Below are 19,409 nucleotides of genomic sequence, written 5' to 3' on the forward strand. Positions count from 1 at the left end.
AGGAAGCACCTGGGGGGGGGGGGGGGGCGGAGGGAGGGCACCCAGAGGGCTGACTGGCTGCCCTCTCACGTGGCTAAACTAATGCGCTCTATGCCAATACAGAAGGTACCTCCCCAAACAAAGTTTGTGTGGACAACAGTAACTTTTTAAAGAAAAAAGAGTACTCCTTAAGTTTTATCACATGCAGACTGCAGTCTCAGAAAGCGTAAACTGTGACTTGATCAGCTTCCCTATGAGGCCATGAAACAGGTGCACAGCTGTGAGATCTGAGCCCCTCTAATGGGTTTATTTTCTTCTAAGCAAGGCTCTAGTAGGGTGTAAAATGGCAAAAATAAGTGAAAAAAGAAGAAAGGTGGGAAAACACCAAACTTTCAAACTGGAACTGAGGCCCACTCCAAATGTGCAAAAAGCCACAGCACGAAGCAGCCTGGGCTGCCCCTCCAGCCCCCACGCCCACTGCCGTGGATCTGGGACCCGCACCTGCACGGACGCGGGTGCAACATCAGACTCTGGTCCCTTTGGAAGGAAGACCTCAGACTCCTCTGCCTTTGTTCACGGCCTGGTGTGTGAGCAGGGAGGACAAGCAGCATGTGCGCAAGAAGTAAGAAATCACAAAACCACTTCTGAACAATTTGAACTGTTACACACTCACCTATTAATAGAAGTCCATATTTACTTTCCCTGTCAAATCACTGAATAAGGACACTGAAACCTCAGTCAAGTCTGCGTTTTTTTATAAAGAAGTCATATGGATTATATTAGTATATTTTCCTAACCTATTTCAATGTAGATTTCTGGGAAACAAAGTCCTTATGGTTAAAATATTGGGATTAGAATATCTTTTAGGTCAGTACAGCTCACTCCGAAAACCTTTCAGCTCAAGTATTTGGTTAAAAAAGAAAAACGTGGGGCCAGACCAGTGGTGTAGCAGTTAAGTTTGCACGTTCCACTTCAGTGGCAGGGCTTCGCTGGTTCAGATCCCCGGTGCAGACCTACACACCACTTATCAGGCCATGCTGTGGCAGGTGTCCCACATCTAAAGTAGAGGAAGATGGGGAAGGATGTTAGCTCAGGGCCAGTCTTCCTCAGCAAAAGAGAGGAGGATTGGCAGCAGATGTTAGCTCAGGGCTAATCTTCCTCAGAGGGGAGAAAAAAAGAAAGAAAGAAAAATCTGGGGCCAGCCTCATGATATAGTGGTTAAAGTTCAGCACACTCCGCTTTGGCAGCCCGGGTTCAGAGGTTGGGATCCCAGGTGTGGACCTACACCATTCATCAGCCATGCTGTGGTAGTGACCCACATACAAAAAATGGAGGAAGATTGGTGCAGATGTCAGCTCAGGGCAAATCTTCCTCAGCAAAAAAGAAAAGAAAAGAAAAGAAAAAAAACCTACACCCCCCCCACCCAAAATAATAAAAAATCCCAAGAGGGCCCTGGCATAGGTTTCCAGAGGCTGTCGACAGCTTCTCTGTTACTGTCCCCAGGGAATGTCCTTAAGAAACATTTACAAAGGATGATTAAACAAATTCTAAACACACAGGAATACATGCTACATGTTAATGCAAGAGCTACACCGCACCTCTCTCCCTGAGCAGTCTTAATACTCGAAACCCCGTCGACATGGGGCAATAGCCTCGGGCCCAGAGGCGTCGCAGCTGCTGCCCTTGTGATAGCAGAACACCTTAAACAAGTGTCGTGGCAGTGCGTGAAGAGCAGGCTCCAAGCCAGGGCCTTCGTTTCAAATCCTGGCTCTCCAACTTAAAAGCTGAGTGAAGTTGGGGATGGGACAGACTGCTGGGCTTCCGTTTGTCCACTACAAAGCAGAGGCGGTGGAAGTGCCTGCCTAATGGGGTGCTGTGAGCCTGGGATAGCTCATGTCTGGGAGTCTTGAGCACAGCGCCTGGCAACAGTAGTCATTCAACAAGTGTCTGCTGCTCATATTGTCACTGATATTATTATCATTATGATGATGATGATGACCATCTCCACTACCATTTCCCCCTGCCCATCTCCATCTCCCCAACCTCATCACTTCACCCTGAACCACAGCTTGCTCCAGGCACTCAGACCTCCTCACCCACTCAAATAAAGCATATTCATTCTCAACTCTCCTCACCACCATTCCTCTGCCTGTGGTGCCCATCCCTTATCCAAGGTCCAGCTCCCCATGGACCCCGCAGAGGCATCTCCTGGCCAAGCCAACTACAAGGACCGTCCCTCTGTAACATCTGGGTGGCATTTGAGGCACTAGTCCACACAGCCCCACCCCCGTTCAGTTCCTGTGCATAAGGAGTGCCTAGCTCCTCTCTCCTCTCTCCATTTCTTGATGCATCTTGTACATCCACCCCTCAGGGCCCAGCCCAGAAAGCCCCGAACCTACGTCCTCAGGCTCTTCCCAACCAAACACTGACTGTCAGTGGGAGATGGGGCTGAAGCTGCATGCTGGTTTTGCTAGATTCTAGCAGCCAGAGAACTGCAGTGTGCTTAAATTCTCACTTCAGAAGGGTTTGTGCAATGGCCAATCCATTTAGCTCTGAATTTAGGTGACGGCTTTGGCTTTCTGCTCTGGCACCCACACCAGGGAAGAGAAAAGACTCAGTAAGAGTAGGCTAACACTGATTACTCCTCTTTAGCCAGCAAAGGCTTGCTGTGGCTTCCAAAGGTTTGTGCGGCGGGCACGGTGGTACTCACCAGTCAGCAATGCATCCAGTTATTAGGTAGCCAAAGATTAATCCAACCAGTAAGGAGAACTTAGCGATATGGACCTTCCAGGCATTATCACACACAAGATCCCACTAGAGAGGGGCAAATAGAAAATAAGTCAGAGAGAAACATACACAGATGCCAGTTGTAGTCAATCATAAGGGCAATACAGTATCTGTGGCAAGATGGTGACACCGTTAGCAGTGCCACGTCACACATACCATTAAAAGACTCTTCAATGTTTTTGAAAACTCAACAACGAGAAATATAATTTGCCCACAGAGGCAGTGTAATGTTTTAGTCTGGGACAGGTTATAAAAGTTTGCAGGGAGCACCCCCATGAAATCTGGGGACATGCGTCCCTGCCGTCCCAGCTCCCCCAGGGAAGACGACCCAGAGGGGCAGCGGGCAGGCGGGCGCTCCAGGGAGCCAGTACGCTTCTCACCGTGCTGTCACCCCACCCCGGGCATGGGAAGGCCCTGCCAGCTGTGTGCATGGGGCACCATAATGACATGAGGAAAATAAAAGCAACTGTTGTGTTTTCATCCCAAAAAATTCCCCAAGCTTTGTAAGTAGTCTTAAAAATAAAGACGGTTAATAGTACATTTTGAAATATCAACTTTAACTAAACATTCCTTATTTTTTTCTTGTAAATATCCCTTGTGTTTTCCCATATTCCTCTCTAAAGCTTTCTGCTCCACTTGGAGAAAGCCAATTAGTGAATACAATATTTAGACTACTTTTACAATTAAGTTTTAATATTTAATAAAAAAGTTTAAGTAACCTTGCAATTTTTCTTTTCTCCTTTTGTAGAAGCAGGAGAGAAACCCATTTGTCCCCTCCTGTGATGTGTTTTCAAGAGGAGTACACGTGAGAACAGAGCACTCCATTCACAAACAGCTGACCTGCGGGCCCGAGGGGCAACCGAACGGGTTCCGCTGGGGACGCTGTGAAGCCTGCAGCCCCCGTCACCCCATCAGTCACGTGCCTCCCTCAGTGGAAAGCAGTGGCTGGAGCTCTCAGTTCTGGGCCCTAACTCCAGGTCAGTGGAGACAGAGAGGCGGGAGTGAGAAAGAAGCTGGGGTGCGGTGAGGGACTGGGTCGGGAAGAAGCTGGGGTGCAGTGAGGGACGGGGGTGGGGAAGAAGCTGGGGTGCAGTGAGGGATGGGGGTGGGGAAGAAGCTGGGGTGCAGTGAGGGACGGGGTGGGGAAGAAGCTGGGGTGCAGTGAGGGACGGGGTGGGGAAGAAGCTGGGGTGCAGTGAGGGACGGGGTGGGGAAGAAGCTGGGGTGCAGTGAGGGACAGGGGTGGGGAAGAAGCTGGGGTGCAGTGAGGGACAGGGTGGGGAAGAAGCTGGGGTGCAGTGAGGGACGGGGGTAGGGAAGAAGCTGGGGTGCAGTGAGGGACAGGGTGGGGAAGAAGCTGGGGTGCAGTGAGGGACAGGGTGGGGAAGAAGCTGGGGTGCAGTGAGGGACGGGGTGGGAAAGAAGCTGGGGTGCAGTGAGGGACGGGGTGGGGAAGAAGCTGGGGTGCAGTGAGGGACGGGGTGGGGAAGAAGCTGGGGTGCGTGAGGGACAGGAGTTGGGAATGTCAGAATACGAGGAGTTCTGGAAGCAGAAACAGGACTTATATGTGGGGGCGGCACGGGCGGCTGCTGAGACCTGATCTTAGCTCTGTCTTCTTCCATATCTCCCCCTTGTCTGTCCATCTTGAGACCCACAGTACAATGTAGGGGATCCTTAAAGGGCATCGTAAGCTCAAGTCCCCCCCCATTTCCAAACTTCTGGAAAGCCTCATGGAGCCCCCCAGGAGTCCTTAGCTGTGGGTCTCGGCTTCAGTGGGCTTCGGGAAAAGCCTAGTTTCTATACCAGCCATTGCAGAGTAAGGCACCTGGCCAAGACAAAGCAGGAAGGCAGCTGACTGTCACATTGTCTCCTGGACCCCTTGGGACACATACTTGCTTGCTGATGCCCCAGGGCACATTCAACTTTCCAGACACCTGGGAAGTGTGACTTACTCCTCTACCCCATCTGCTTCCAGAGTGATGTCCAATGCCAGGTTCAGGAAGAAAGGGATTGCAAGCTGAGACCACATAGGGCCTTGTCAACACTGGCTGGTTTGGGAGTTGTTGTCGAGGTTGACTGAAGTGTTTGGGGAGGGGTACTACTGCTGGTTGCGAAAACCTCATCAGTAAGGATTCAGATACAGCAGTTCTTTAGAAAGTTCTCTGCCTCCTACGTCTACTCTAGTGGTCCTCAAAATGTGCTCCGGGACCAGCAGCATCAGCATCCCCTGGGAACATGTAAGAAATGCACATTCTTGGGCCCCACCCCAGACCACTGGAGTGAAGCATGGCAACATAGTTTAACAAGCCCCCAGGTCATTCTGAGACCCACTCAGGTCTGACCTACTGGCCCGCCCTGGGCCACCATTTTGAAAACGATGAATGAGCCTGTCCTGCCATTTTGAAGACGATGAATGAGCTTGTCCTGCCATTTTGAGGATGATGAATGAGCCTGTCCTGCCATTTTGAGGACGATGAATGAACTTCGCAGTCCTGGGCTGGGGTTCAAACAATCAACCCCTGAAAGCAGGATGAAGCTGGATGTGGCCGGAAACCTTCACAACAGTACCGGCTGTTGGGTTTGTACTGCAAACGCAGACTGAAAAACTAGACTATGAGTTAAGTGGGCTTTTGGAGGCAAGCCTGGGAAACCAAGATTCATGTATATATTGTTTCTAGGAGAAAATATATTTTTAATAATAAACACCTTTCAAGGTACAACCTATTTCCCACTTTAGGAATGCAGGCTCTGCCTTAGAATTTGAGTTGCAGCATCATCACTAACTATGTGTATGCTCTGTTTCCCCAGCTAGGTTTATATATTCTGAGGCCATTTCTGAGTCATTTTCTCTCCTCTCTGCCCAGCAGAGAACGCTGCCCACAAAGTAATCGATTCCAAGAGTAAGGGCTACATTTCTAAGCACACCTGGCTGATCTGAGAGAGGAGGTGCTTATAACACCTAACCATTAATACCTCAATCACATCACACCTTCCTGCACCTCAGCCTGGCACATTCTTGGCCAGAGAGGAGCACACCCAGTCCCAGGTTGCTGCCACGGAGAAGGCACCAGCTGTTGGCTCTGTTTGCAGAGAATCCTTCGCTCATGTCTGCACCCAGACTTCCCATTGGTGAGTTTCTTTGAGAATAAGTGATGCAAAGGAGCACATTATGCTTAAATTAGATGGCTGGGAGACATGAGAGATTTTAATAAAAGCATTTGGGGAGGTGGGGGAAACTCGCAATACTGTTGTGACCACAGCCACGTGAACAATAACTCTACCTGGCCTTGGGCAGCCACGACCCAAATTAGTTGCTACCTAATAAGATGTTCAGAAGTTACCTCAATGCGACCTCTATCAGTTAACAAGGCTGGAGTAGAAAATTAAAACAGTCGAGAGACAGATGATACCCATAGCCAGTGAGGAAAGGAAGCTTGCTTAGAAGGGTCTGCTGGCAAGGCTGTTCTCAGCCTGGGTGAGGGAGCCAAGGAATCCAGGACAAGGAAGCCACCCAGTGCCTTAACCCCCTCCATGAGGCACAGAGTAGACAGCATCTCTGGGTCAACAAGCAAACTGACTCCAGGCCCCAGCAGGCTCCCCGTGATAAAGTTCCTCATGCCTGTGGACCTGCCCATAACCACACCCTTGAAAGCCTGGGGCCCACCCTTGAGGCACATTCTCTAAACCGGGTGGGGTGGGCTGGGGAAATCCCTTGTTTGACTTCCATTTCTGGTATTGAAAACAATGTACTGGGAAAATAAAATAGGTTCAGACATAGTATTATCTCCAAAAGAATTTCACGAGTATGAGGAAGCTGTGAGATAACCCCCCCACCCCTCTCCTTCTCTCTCTCTCTCCCTACCTCTCTCTCAATGACTTAAGGTAGTGGGTTTTGTCTGACATCCTGCCACCTCCCTCTCCTCACATCCCCCACAGCAGATCAATCACCAATTCCAGAGGATTCTCCCTTTGAAACATAGCCTGCACCCATGCCCCACACTCCATCCCCTCACTGTGGACAACCAGATTTATGGGGTGTATGTGGTAGGGGTTCACTCATCATCCTTCTGGTGTGTGGGCTGGAAGGCTAAAAAAACACTTCTGAACTCCCTTACAGCTAAGGTTTCAAATACGATTTAGGGTCTGCCAATCAGCTACACACACCAAAATAACTTTCAGTGCAACACCTAGTTCTAACTTTTGGGATGACTTGAATTAGGAAGAGTGTTAAGCAGAGAGTAGGTGGTATATCCACTTTGCTGGTCAGATCAGGCTGGGCTTGTTCTGGAGGTGGCTAAGGTGTGATCTTGAGGCCAGTGGTTGAACAGTGACCTCCTGATTCCCCAGCCTAGTAACTGTGACACACTTCCCTAGGCACGCCCATTCTAGTCAGTTCTTCCAGGAATCCTTCTGGAGGCCCAGCCTACAGCTGCTCCTGCGATTCAGCGAGCACTATTTCCCTGTATTCAATCCCTATTTCTTTATATACCTAGATGGTTTCTGTTATCTGCAGATTGAATGCTATTCCCTGATTACATTTCTTTGGGATGGAGTTTGCAGGGGGAGGAGAACAGGATGTGGACCATGTCACCACCTTCCCTTCCTGAACTAATAATACAAGAATCTCCATGCATTCACTCCAGCCTCCTGCAAATCTATTCCCTACAAAATGAGGAAAACAACCCTCTAATTAAGCATGTCAACACTTCCTCAGCAGGTTTAACAGCATCATAAAAGCGTTAAAGTCATGGCCCCACTTCACAACCCTAGGCTTGCTTTCTTAGCCAGTGTTCCAAGGCCAGGATGTCCTATGGCGACGCCACATGATGCTGCTGAGCCAAGACCCAGTGGTGAGACAAATGACCCCAAAAAGTGTTCTCAATGTTAGTTGCACATGTTCTGTTAAAAAAAAAACAGCAGATGTTACAGAAAATCTAGTAGACTGTTTTTTTACCTATATATTTTAAGGATAAGCTAAAAGAAAAAAATTAAATTTATATTTTCAAAGGAATACTCTAATTGCTTGACTTGCCAGGGTAGAGAAACATTCATCAAAGACAACTAATGAAGTTTCTAAAGACGACGAAAAATAAATGGGATATAAGGAAAATAATCTTATTTTCAGTAATGACTACTATGATAAAGTAAAATGTAAAACAATAACATAAAACAACTGGAAGGAACCAGGTGACTTACCCAGTTTTGAAGTGGAGATGGGATCCCTAAGAATAAAAACTAAGGGGAAAAGAACTACCTATGGAAAAGCATAGATTTTATAACAGTTTAACTGTTACTATTTATGCATTTTAATTATTATTTAAAACTCACATGCATCAAAAATATCATAAATAAAATTATAAGGACCTAAATTTGTAAAATATTTTTAGGGATCAGAATATCCCACCCCAAAATACGCCACTTTAGCATAAGGACGATTTTGAGCTGGAGGCAAATGAGAATCCAGATGCAGAAGGAGCCTTCCCAGGCTTCCCTTACCTGAGTAAAAGCAGAGACTTCTGAGAAACGAGGATGCTGCAGATCCCCTCTCCCGGGGAAGTTTTAGGCGTGAAGACAGCCAGCCAGACGAGACAGGTCTGCCAACAACCCTTACTAAGATGACCCTCATCTGCCATTACTTTCCCCTACATATTATCTTCCCAAGTTTGTCACCCCTAAAAACCTAAAGCCTTTCTCCTTTGTCTGGTCAATTCTCTACCAATTTACTGTTCTCTTGTTAAGATGTTATGTAAGTTCAAGTTCTGACCCCCTCTGAGTCACTCATCGCTGAGTCCTCGCATGTGAATGCGTGCTGCACATGTCAATAAACTTGGTTTTTCTCCTGCTCATCTAGTGTCAGTTAATTTCCAGGGCCTAGTCACAGAACGTAGGAGGGTAGAAGAAAAAGTTTTTTCCTCTTCTACAGTATCCAAAGGGTTAATATCTTTAATATTTAATAAGTATTTATATAACCAAATACACTAACAGTCCAACTAGAAACGGGTAAAGTACTCAGACAATTAACAAAATCTGAAACAAATGGTTAAAAAATCACTTGGGAAATGCTCAATTCCACTAAGAAAAACTGAAGCTCAATATTCGGTTTTCCAAAAAATTTTTTTTTTTATTTTCCAAAGATGCAGGAGAAGCAAAGAGGTGTAAACCTGTGCCAGGCGTGTAAACACGGTGCTCTGTTTCCGGAAGGCAAGGTGCAGTGTGCATCACACGACCCAATACTGTACACCCTGTATCCCAGCGACTCCCTTTCTTGGAACTTCTTCCCTGGGAAGTTATCAGACATGCTCACAGAGGTCGCAGAGCAATGATGTTCATGGATGTAACTTATAACAGTAAAAAACAAGAACTTGACTAAATGTCCAACAATACTATTAAGCCGTTAAAAAATTTGCTTTTGCAAACTAATGATTGAGAGAAATGCTCATGATATGATGGTATGAGAAAGCCTCAGGATCAAAAAGCAGTGAATGCAAGAGAGGTTTACGTAGCGGGGTAATTAGAAGACATTCCAAAATATTTAAAGCGATTATCTCTGGAGGGTTGAAATAAGACTGAGTTCTATTTTTGATTTTATACTTTTCTTGACTTTTCTGAACTTTCTACAATTAATCTATAAACCTTATAACGAGAGAAAAAATATAGGTAAATATAATGTAAACTCAGTGGTAGGTGGAAGTGATGGTGGTAAGACAAAATCGTTAAAAATAAACAATAACCCAAAAACCTTTTCACCTTTTCAGGAATATGCATTTTAACATAATCTAAAAACTCAAGCCTAGAAGAAGCTTGTTTAGAAAGTGACGTGGAACAAACCAGGTCTTTACAGCCTGAAGTTTACTTATATTAATGCTTATTGACTAAAGCGAAAAACATTTTTAGGGAACTAAATGAAAAATTTCCCCTAAGTTTCATCTTTTGTAGTGGAGATTCCCATTTGAGCTGTTTCATTAGAAACCACGAGGGTTTTACCCACCCTATGCAAGTCCTCTGGTCTAACCCTGAGGACGATCAGATGAGATGAAAGGAAACATTTCTGCTCAGCACTACAAAGGGATAATACCCCTTAAAATCTCAAAAGCTGAAATATAACAAAAATTCCTGACTGAGTTGTAGGAAGTTGGAGAAATGTAAGGTCAGCATTCTTCTACAACCATTTTTTACCCCCCTAATGCAGCATTTCAGCAGCCTCTCATGAACCACTGTTTGTATGCCATGCCCTGCATTTCTTCACTGGAGACCATTTAAGTGGCAGGAACACACACAGAGTCCACCCCAGAAGATTAGTCACAGAGGGACAAAGAAAACACCCTACATAAGCCGGACTGATGAAGCGCATTAGCTACAATGAGCTTCTCAACATTTCAGCTGCCTCACCTACCCTCCGTTTTTCAGTATCTTTTTATCTAATGGTATATGGATTTTTTTCCCTAAAAGATGGTATCAAAATTCAAGATACATTGCATGTTTTGAAAATCCCAAATTACTCTCTGCTCTTCGCCTCTAAGCTCACCCTCCAATGTTAGGAGATTCATCGTTAATAGCAGCCAACACAACCGCCAAGCAGAGCTGGCATCCTTGAAAGCTGTCTTAAATGACAGAAGGAGTGTCCTTGCCAGGTACTCTGGGAGAATTTTTTTTTTCAGTTTTGTTTCTCTGTTTGTCACTAATTGCTGCTCAAATTGCTCCCCGACTTTCTTCTTTTTTCTTTCTTAGTGCCAAAAAACCAGACGTGGCACGTTGAGGGAAACAGTTGTACCAAAAATCCATTGCAAGCCTGTTCCTGCTGGATGGAAGACAGCCTGACCAGAAACCTGCATCCCGGCTCGAGTGCAGGAAACCCTCTCCAAACCACAACGTTAAAGCTGGGGAAACTGCAACTTCACACAGTCCTGTTTTCGACTACTGTAGTAATTCATTCCAACCCTCACGCCGGGAATCTCCTCTTCCTTTCTTGTTCCAATGACAGCTCTCATCGCTTGCTACCCTCTTGCTGCAGTGTTGCCTTCCTGGACAAAGAGAAATGGAAACTGCAAGACTTCAGTTACTGACATCGGGACTTTCTGGGTTCTCAGTGAATTTGACCATTTTTAAAGGGCTAGAGTTATAAAACCTCTTTCAAAAAGAACTTAAAAGGGAAACAGAAAAATAACCACCTGAACACGCCCTCAGTAGTCGATGTAGGATCATCTCTGGGAGAACAATGCGAGACACTCATTTTTCCTTTACTTTTTCTTAAAGGAAATAAGGATACACATAGCTCTAAGCAGAGGTTTATATGATTGAATGTTCTTATTCGTATCAAACAAGCAGTGCCCTTCTATCAACCAAAACCCTGGAGGGTGTTTCCAAATTCTGAAATGCATGCTTTACTAATGGCCTTCACCAATGACCTCTAAGAAGGGAAATTAAGAGTAAGCCCTATAAATTAAAGAGGCCTAATGCAAAACCAGATAGAAAAAAAAACAACCACAGGCCTAAGCATTAAACAGGAGGAACCATTAGCGCCCTAAGTGGAATGCACACACAGGCTCCTGGCACACTAGCTCCCATTAAGTAACTGGAAGACTCTTAACTTCAGAAACTAATCGTTGTTTCATGTTACTAGAGGATATCTTTTAGTATAACAGAGTGTGTGAGCAACTATAACATTAACATTTAAAAAGCCCCCTAATTCCGGAAAGGAGCCAATATGGAGAACTTCTGATGCAGGATCAGGGAATCCTGGGGACGAGGAGACTCTAATGACCCAGGTGATCAATCATGGAAGAACTCAGAGCAGGAGGAAAATCATCTTTCATTTGCTGAGGACAAATGCCTCAATGCCTTTCCCCGCCCCGCAGGCGGTGCCCCTGACCTGACAGACTGAAGTCCCCTGATGCCCCGAGTCAACCCTCACATGCCTGTCCCCGCTGCCTGCCACCCCCTGCCACCATGCAGTTGTGTCAAACACTTGCCAGCTCCCCAAAAGCCTGAGTCCCTTGCCTGCGTTGCTCTCCGCGCCCGCCCCACAATATCCACGCACACCAATTTTTGCAGCTTAGTGCCTATTCAAGGGGTAAAACTCATTTCAACCAAAATTACATAACACTGTGTGTCACCTGTGGGTGGGAGTACGATGGGCTTTCTGCACTGCTTGCATCTTTTCTTTCAGTGAGTATATATTACCTTTGTGAGCACAGAATTAATTAAGTGAAGAGGGAAAGAGGTACAACATTGCAGAGTTACAAATATATTTCTATCAAGTTTAATAAACTCAACTTCGGGGGTCTCTTCTTCCTAGGCTGGATCAGGTGCCCCTTCTCTGTACTTCTATGGCATCCTGTACTACTCATGATAACACTCAGACTACTTATCACAGTAGAATTGCCTGTTGTTTACAAGTCTTTCTTTCACTAGCTCAGGGGTCAGCAAACCACAGGCTGTAGGCCTATTACGGCCCTCACACTTGTTGTGTAAATAAAGTTTTATTGGAATGCAGCCACACTCATTCATTTACATATTGTCTGACTGCTTATGCACTACCAGTGTTTATGCAGAGTGGAGTAGTGACCACAGAGACCATAGGGCCTGCAAAGCTGAAAATAGTTACTATTTGATATTTCATAGGACAGGTTTGCGATCCCACAGTAGACTATGAGTTCCTCAAAGAAAAGGACCATGTCTTATTTCTACATTCCTAGTCCCTCAGCTAATGTCTGGAACAGGGGAGGTGCAAAGGGATATGGTCACATAGGAACTGCCACTCCCAGAAGTCGAAATGCTCACTGTGTTTGCTTGTGTTCACTGTTCCATGCATCTTCTTAATCCTTTTTCCCCCTCTGATTATTTAAATATAATTTCATTGAAATAATTAATACATAATTATCATACAAAATTTATATAGGCAATATAGTTTTTAAATGTTTCTGCCAAACTTTTCAGTATTAGTAATTTTCCCCCAGGGAAAAATAATTCTAGTTTTATTACAAAAGCCAATAGAATATTAGGTATATGAGAAATTTATTTAAAACAATGAGTAATTCTTTCTTAATAGAAGAACTCTATTATATAAATTAAGCATTGTTTCAAGAAAGGAAACTAACATTTGTTAAGTACCTAGCATGGTCTAGGCACTCAGCCGGCTGCGTTGACCCAGCTCTCTCACTCAGGCATCACAACGTCCTACAACATGGGCATCATTACCAGTGCGTCCGTCTTACAGATGAAGAAACTGAGGCCAAAGAGAGGTGAAATGACCAGCCTAAGGTCAAAAGGCTCCTAAGTAGAAGATTATAAATCCACGTCTGATGAAAATCCATGTTCTTTCTCCCCATAAACTCAAAAAAACAGCCCTAGTTCATGCCAGCAAACAATTCCCTGTTCACATCACACCGTTACAGGTTTCAGCGCCCGTCCTGCCAGGTACCCAGCACACTTGACGTACATGGGAGCAAAGCAGCACAGGAGAGGAGGACAGCCTTTGGTGCGAGCTCATCGTTGCGGCGACTAAACCAAAATAACTTAGAAAGTGCCCGTGAATAACCGGTATGTAATAAACGGCAGCTATTCAAAATAATATCACAGTATCTTACTTTTCATAGAATTCTAGTACCAAAGTCCTGGAAAAAGTCAAGGTCAACCTCCTGATTTTACAAGTGAGGGACCTGAAGCCCAGAGAGGTGAAGAAACTTGCTCCAAATAAGACAGCCTGCAGCCGCGCCAGGCGTGGGCAGGTCCCCGGGCGCTGGGCCGCAGTCGCTCTGCCCGGGCCACCCCGGAAAGTCTCCTCTTCCGACAGGTTGCCCTGCCCTGCCATACGAGGACACGTGGCTCTCCCAGCAACCCTCACGAGTCAACTCCCGCCGAGCAGGACGATGAGGCCGACCTTCAACCCCTCATCTAACGGTCACTCGTCAGTACTACCTTCGTTCTAGTCCAAACCCTCGCCACACAAAGGATTTTTTAAAAATTACCTCAACATTTTGACTGAGACCAACTCTTGGGCTTCCTGTCAAATAGTCGTCTTTCTTATAATATATGAATTAGCACAGCTGAGAAGCTAAACCAGTTTTTCTCCTGTTTCAACACTGGTCTACCCATCTTGAAAGAACACGAATGATGTTAGGCGGAATGGCCTCTTCACACAAGGCTACTTCCTGCCTCATCTGACTCAACCGGAAGCCAGCAGAACTGTGAATCTGAACAATGACCTTCTCCGCGAAGACGGCCAACACCAACCTGCTAAAGACAGGGACACAGAACCCTCAGGCTGCACCTGCCCCACCCGTGTCCAAAGTTACTGAACTCAACAATGGTCTAACCAGAGCAGAACATAACTTTTCGAATTTTTACCAATTTGACCTTTGTCCTCATTGCACTTGAGCTGGGCTAGTTTACCATTATTTCTGAGGAAGAGCATCAAATGATAAACAAGAGCCTGGACGAGGCATGGAATTTAGAGACTAACATTGACAGGGGGGTGAGCCCAGGGCTCGAACGAGCCTGTCAGGAGCAGCTGGGCATCATGGTGACAGCACAGATTCCGAAACAGATTGATCTGGGTTTTGATTCTAGTTTTGCCCCTTGATAATCGAGTGACCATGGGTAAGTTATTTCACCTCTTAGGGGCTCAGCTGCAACATCTGCGACATAGGAGTCACAAAAACCTATAATATAAGTATGTTCCGAGTTAAAAATAATATAAAGAATGTGCCTAGTGTAGCAACTGGCACGAGGTGATCATTCCTCACTAATTTTGACTGTCATTTAAGCAGCTCCTTGCGGCCTTATGTCTGTTGGTAAGTAACATTTGAACGTGAGAGTAATAAAACTACTTTCAAAAGGGTATTGAGAGTCTGTGTTACTCATTTAGCCTTCCTCCAACTGATCCAAATTAAGGGGCATTTTACCAGTTGTACATCCTGTCCACAGAGCCAGCACCAGAATAGAAAGTGAGAGAGGAGAGTACAGAAGATGCCCCCCAGGACACAGCTGTGTTCACAGCTGGAGGGACCAGAAGGAGGATGGGCACAGTTCTACACAGGGGTTCTACACGCTGTTCAAGTCCTTCACCAGAACTCAGGACGCAATGCCATTCACTTTGACCTCAGCAGCGGCATACCGGGAATAGCAACACAGCTCCATCTCCCAGGCTGCCCACAATCATTCATTAAGTATAGTAGTTCTCCGACCAAAAGGAGAAAATGTAGGTTGGTTCTCAAAAGCTAACAACGCTATTATACCCAGAAGGGTGTTTACATTTTTTTCCTTGCTATTAATCTCTTAAAAGCATTGTGCCGAATTGGCAATGTGACAGCAAAATGTGACTGTGCAGTTTGTCTCGGCGGCTGCCCAGAGCTCGTGGGGAGCAGGAAGGTGCAGATACAGCCCACAGGGAAGAAGAGGGGCGGCCGTGCCCCAGGCAGGGGCTAACGAGGAGAGGGCCCTCACCCTCCACTCTGGGTGCCTCCGACATCCTGGGCGACGAGTTAACTGACAGACAGCTCTCCAAGATTCTTCCTAAATAAAACTCAAAAACATCTAAGCCAAAGCCAGAACCATCTCCCTGAGGAGTACTGCTCACTACCGTGAATCAAGTCTCCTGAGGACAGACCCCAGGAACCCACAGGGGCCTGGCCAGATGTGTGGGAGAGGGAAACGGAGAATACAACAGGCAATTTGAACCTCAGCAAGAGGAGAGAGAAAGGAGGGCAGAGAGCCCCCCCAAGCCAAAGTAGCTGCAAAGTTGCCCACTTGTGGTCCTCACGCGTCCCCAAGCAGTCCTCCGACTTTGTTGTGCTGGGTGTTCTCAGTCCTCACCCTCCAGGCTGGTCAGAATTACACAGGAGTTAACACTGGTGACGAGTCTGGGATGGCCAGCTCCAGAGAGGACGTCCTCCTGCGGCTGGTGGATTTGGAATTACGGGACTTTGGGTCTTGTTGGGGGAAGCCCCTTGTGGCGGATGTGATCAGCAGTTGTTCTGTTCTGGTCTTCCTGCGGTAGCATTGACTAGAATCAGTGTTTGGGCTTTCGTGGACTTGGCCCCGGGCACCTGAATTCCATCCCAGCCCTAATGCACGCTCTGAGAAGGTACAATTCACAGACATTCCAAAATAATCTTCTCCATTAACCACTGATTCAACAGAGCGGCCTTTACAAGGCCTGCCGCAGGACAGGTCCTCCCGTTCAGCGTTCCCCACTCTTTCTCCTCTTTCTAATGCAAATAAAAAGCAAAAGATGAGGGAAGTGGATGGTCCAGAAATGAAACCCTTCAACTGGACTATGCTCCCCTGTGTGGCTGCATCTTTGAGACACGTTCACTTCCAAGTCAGCAGCTGAAGCGTTTTCTGAAGGCAGCATGCTTGAAAGCGCACCCGTAGGCGGTCATCTTGAAGAGGGGCGTCGGTGGTCAGCCAGTGTGCAGCAACATTCAGGTAAACAAAGCGAGGCTGCTATCTCGTCTGCAGGCTTCCTCGGAGCTGCACGGTTAACGCGCACCCTGAATCCTGAAGAGGGGCGCTGCAGCTGCGCTTCCCAAACTTACACGGCCTTACACCGTCCCCCAAAGGGTGTATTCTTGGATTGCGGGATGTGAGAGGTGCTGCCAGGTCTTACTTTGTTTGCCCTTCACGATCCAATATATGATCACAATGCAAATTATAACACAGGACAATTCTGGGTTTTGAGGCTGGGGTAAAACAGCCCTGTCACCACTGGCAAGCCACGAGGTGAGGAGGGCGGGCATTCATGTGTATCAAAGGACAGTCAAAGAGAGCAGAGAGATCTTTTGTTTACCTTTGATCAGAGAAACTAAAAACGATAACTATTTTCCTCTGTCTTTGCAAGAGATTCTAACAGCTAATCAGTGACAGATGAACAAACGTTAAATACTCTCAGGAAATTACATGCAGGAGGTCAACCACAACAAAACGTCATCAGCTGCGTAAAATTCAGCCTCCTCGAAAAGCAATGTGATGGCACTGCACGTCCCTGTCTCTCTCTCAGAAGGATAGTCAGCCAGCCCCCAGTACCGCTTATGCACCCATAGGAAACTACTCTATCGCATTCTTTAAAAAGTAATGTACACGCCGGAAAGAGGTGAAAGCAGGGACACGAACAGATATTTGCACACCCACGTTCACAGCAGCATTATTGACAACAGCCAAAAAGAAACAACCTAAGTGTCCACTGATGGATGAACGCATAAACAAAATGTGGTTTGTATGTACAATGGAATATTATTCAGCCTTAAAAATGAAAGAAATTCTGACACGTGCTACAACACGGATGAACCCTGATGACTAAGTGAAATAAGCCAATCAAAAAACAACAAATACTGCATGGTTCCACTTAGATGAAGTTCCTAGAGGATTCCAGTTCACAGAGACGGAAGGTAGAATGGGGGTTGTCAGGGGCTGGCGGAGGAGGGAACAGGGAGTTACTGGTTCGTGAGTATAGAGTCTAGTTTGGGAAGACGGAAACATTCTGGAGGTGGATGGTGGTGATGGTTGCACAACATTGTGAATGTACTTAATGCCATGAGACTGTACACTTAAAAATGGTTAAAGTCATAAATTTTACTTTACGCATATTTTACCACAATGAAAAAAAAAGGGTATCTTCAAGTCTTAGCTTCAACTGTTCAATTCTATTCCAGTTCTGCAAATGACAAACCCAAGATGTGAAATGGGGGAAGATGGGCTAGTCAGTGTTCCATTTAACTCCAACACAGATGGCATACCACTTTGAAGAAACCCCAAATTAAGATCTTAGCAGAAAGTATTGGAGAAACCACTCCCTTCCTACATATTGTCAGTCTTACGAATTATAATCCTAAGAAAATCTTCTCCAAGGTCCAGACTGCTCTTAACAGCATCTTCTCTCCATTGGTGAGACCATTCCTTGCAGTGAGACACCCCTTCTCTTCAAATTCGCCCATAAGTGGAAGGGTGGAAGAGACACTGCCCACAAAAAAGGAAGCGTGATCATACCATGCTACCTCACAGTCACCTGCTCCCCTCAACCTTTGCCTTCGATGTCACACAGTGTTCAAGCAGGTCACTCTAAGCGCTTAGGTCCAGATCTCATGCAAACAGGTTTTCTCCCTTTGTGTCACTACCCAACAGCCAGCAACTTGGTCCACGCCCACTGGGAGCTCATCTATATGTTGCAAAGGATGACACAGCTTCAGCATTTAGTGACTATTTATTAGTCACCTCCTGAGTGATAGACCCCAGGGAAACAACACTGCAGAAAGTGCTGTCCTTGCTCTCGAGAGTTCAGAGTCTAAGAGGGGAAAATGGGCTGTAAGAAATGATAATGCTGGGACCTAAAGGGCTGTGCTAGTACATGCATGTAAAGAGCTGCGAGAGCACATCAGAGGGGCCAAAGGTTCCGTTTTAGTCATGACTGTCTCTCCTGAACCGTCCAAGCCTTGGCCAGACAGAGTGTGGGGTGAGAGGAGAGTTGCACTGGAAGAGATCAGAAGCCTGGGGCAGGAAGGAGACCCACCCTGGGGCCAGACACTGAGTAGTGGAGAGGGTGGTGACAAGCAAGTAGGCAGATGCTCCAGGCCCTTGCACACCATGTGACAGAGTCAAAACTTCATCAAAACAACTTCTAAATGGAATTAAATGTTCAGTGAAATCAAACCTTATTTTGGCTTTGGCTTGCTGCTGCTGTTGTTAGAAATACCCTAGGGAGGGCCAGGACAGGAAGGTTGCAGTCTGTTGACCATTGATTAGTAGGTTTAAAGTTAAGGATGAGAGGGAAAGGAGAAGGATTAATCCTATCAGTCATTCATACCTTGGTGTGAACTGCTTTAATCTCTTAGCTAACATTAGTTGCCCGATGTTTTAGAAAGTAGGAACAGAAAGAGGAAACTGAGAAAGAGGGCATTTTAGGGGATCTAGGAAATATTCCTAAATGAGGAGATGTTGAGTAGCCTGGAGAAGATACAGAACTGAAGGAAGGAAGGTTCTGAAAGTGAGAAAGCAGAGGAGCCACGTGTGTCCTGGCCGTGTGCCACGAAGATGGTCATTAGCCAGGGCTGTGGCTTATGTCATGTGACTTTCCATACGTCTTGTTTCAAAGGATTAAGGCTGATGGTCGGGAAACAGCGGCGAGCTGTATGACTAGTTCGGGGAGCTGACCACACGACTGCACCCAAGCTCCGACGGGAGTCCCTTGCAGAAAAGGACTCAGGTTAAATGCGCGTCTCAAGCACACACTCTGCTGAGGGAGCTTGCACAACCTTCATTTCACTTAGTCCCCACAAAGCCTTACGCATTAAGTGTCACCTCCACCTTGGAAATTAGGTTCCAAGAAGCTAAGTAACTCCCTGAGGCTTCACAGAGATAAAGCAGTAGCGCTGGGCTTCAGACCAGGGTCTCGTGCACCCTGCTCGGTGCGGGGCTGTCCACCGCGGCTCCTGGAGCCTCCGTGGGCGCCGCGCATGCGCGCAGCAAAGCTCCCGCCTCGGCTGACAGAACCGCTCGGCGTCTGAGGTTAAACTGGTTGTGAGACTCTGAAAAAGCCTACGTTTAAAATCATTGTTTTAAGTGCCTTTTTCAAATCATGTCACTGCTTTTACACAAAACCTAAAGGAACCAAGCTTCTTTGCACAACCGCTGTTCAAAACACTGAACAG

At 46.4% G+C, this 19,409-nt stretch overlaps 1 protein-coding gene across 5 annotated transcripts in view; it reads right to left on the reverse strand.

The window, feature by feature from the left end:
• SLC22A23 (solute carrier family 22 member 23) overlaps positions 1 to 19,409 on the reverse strand; it is a 157,898-nt gene that overhangs the window by 116,103 nt on the left and 22,386 nt on the right. For 2 of the 5 annotated variants that reach the window (XM_070583977.1, XM_070583978.1), the window contains exon 2: positions 2,690 to 2,793. The exons of 2 other annotated variants lie outside the window; for them this stretch is intronic. In XM_070583977.1, the coding sequence (XP_070440078.1) occupies positions 2,690 to 2,793 (104 nt within the window). Of the gene's footprint in view, positions 1 to 2,689; positions 2,794 to 10,623; positions 10,788 to 19,409 lie in introns of those variants that run through there. One more of the 5 variants, XM_070583981.1, reaches the window with a different exon arrangement.

Source organism: Equus przewalskii, chromosome 19 (genome assembly GCF_037783145.1).
Source record: "Equus przewalskii isolate Varuska chromosome 19, EquPr2, whole genome shotgun sequence".
Classification (NCBI taxonomy): domain Eukaryota; kingdom Metazoa; phylum Chordata; class Mammalia; order Perissodactyla; family Equidae; genus Equus; species Equus przewalskii.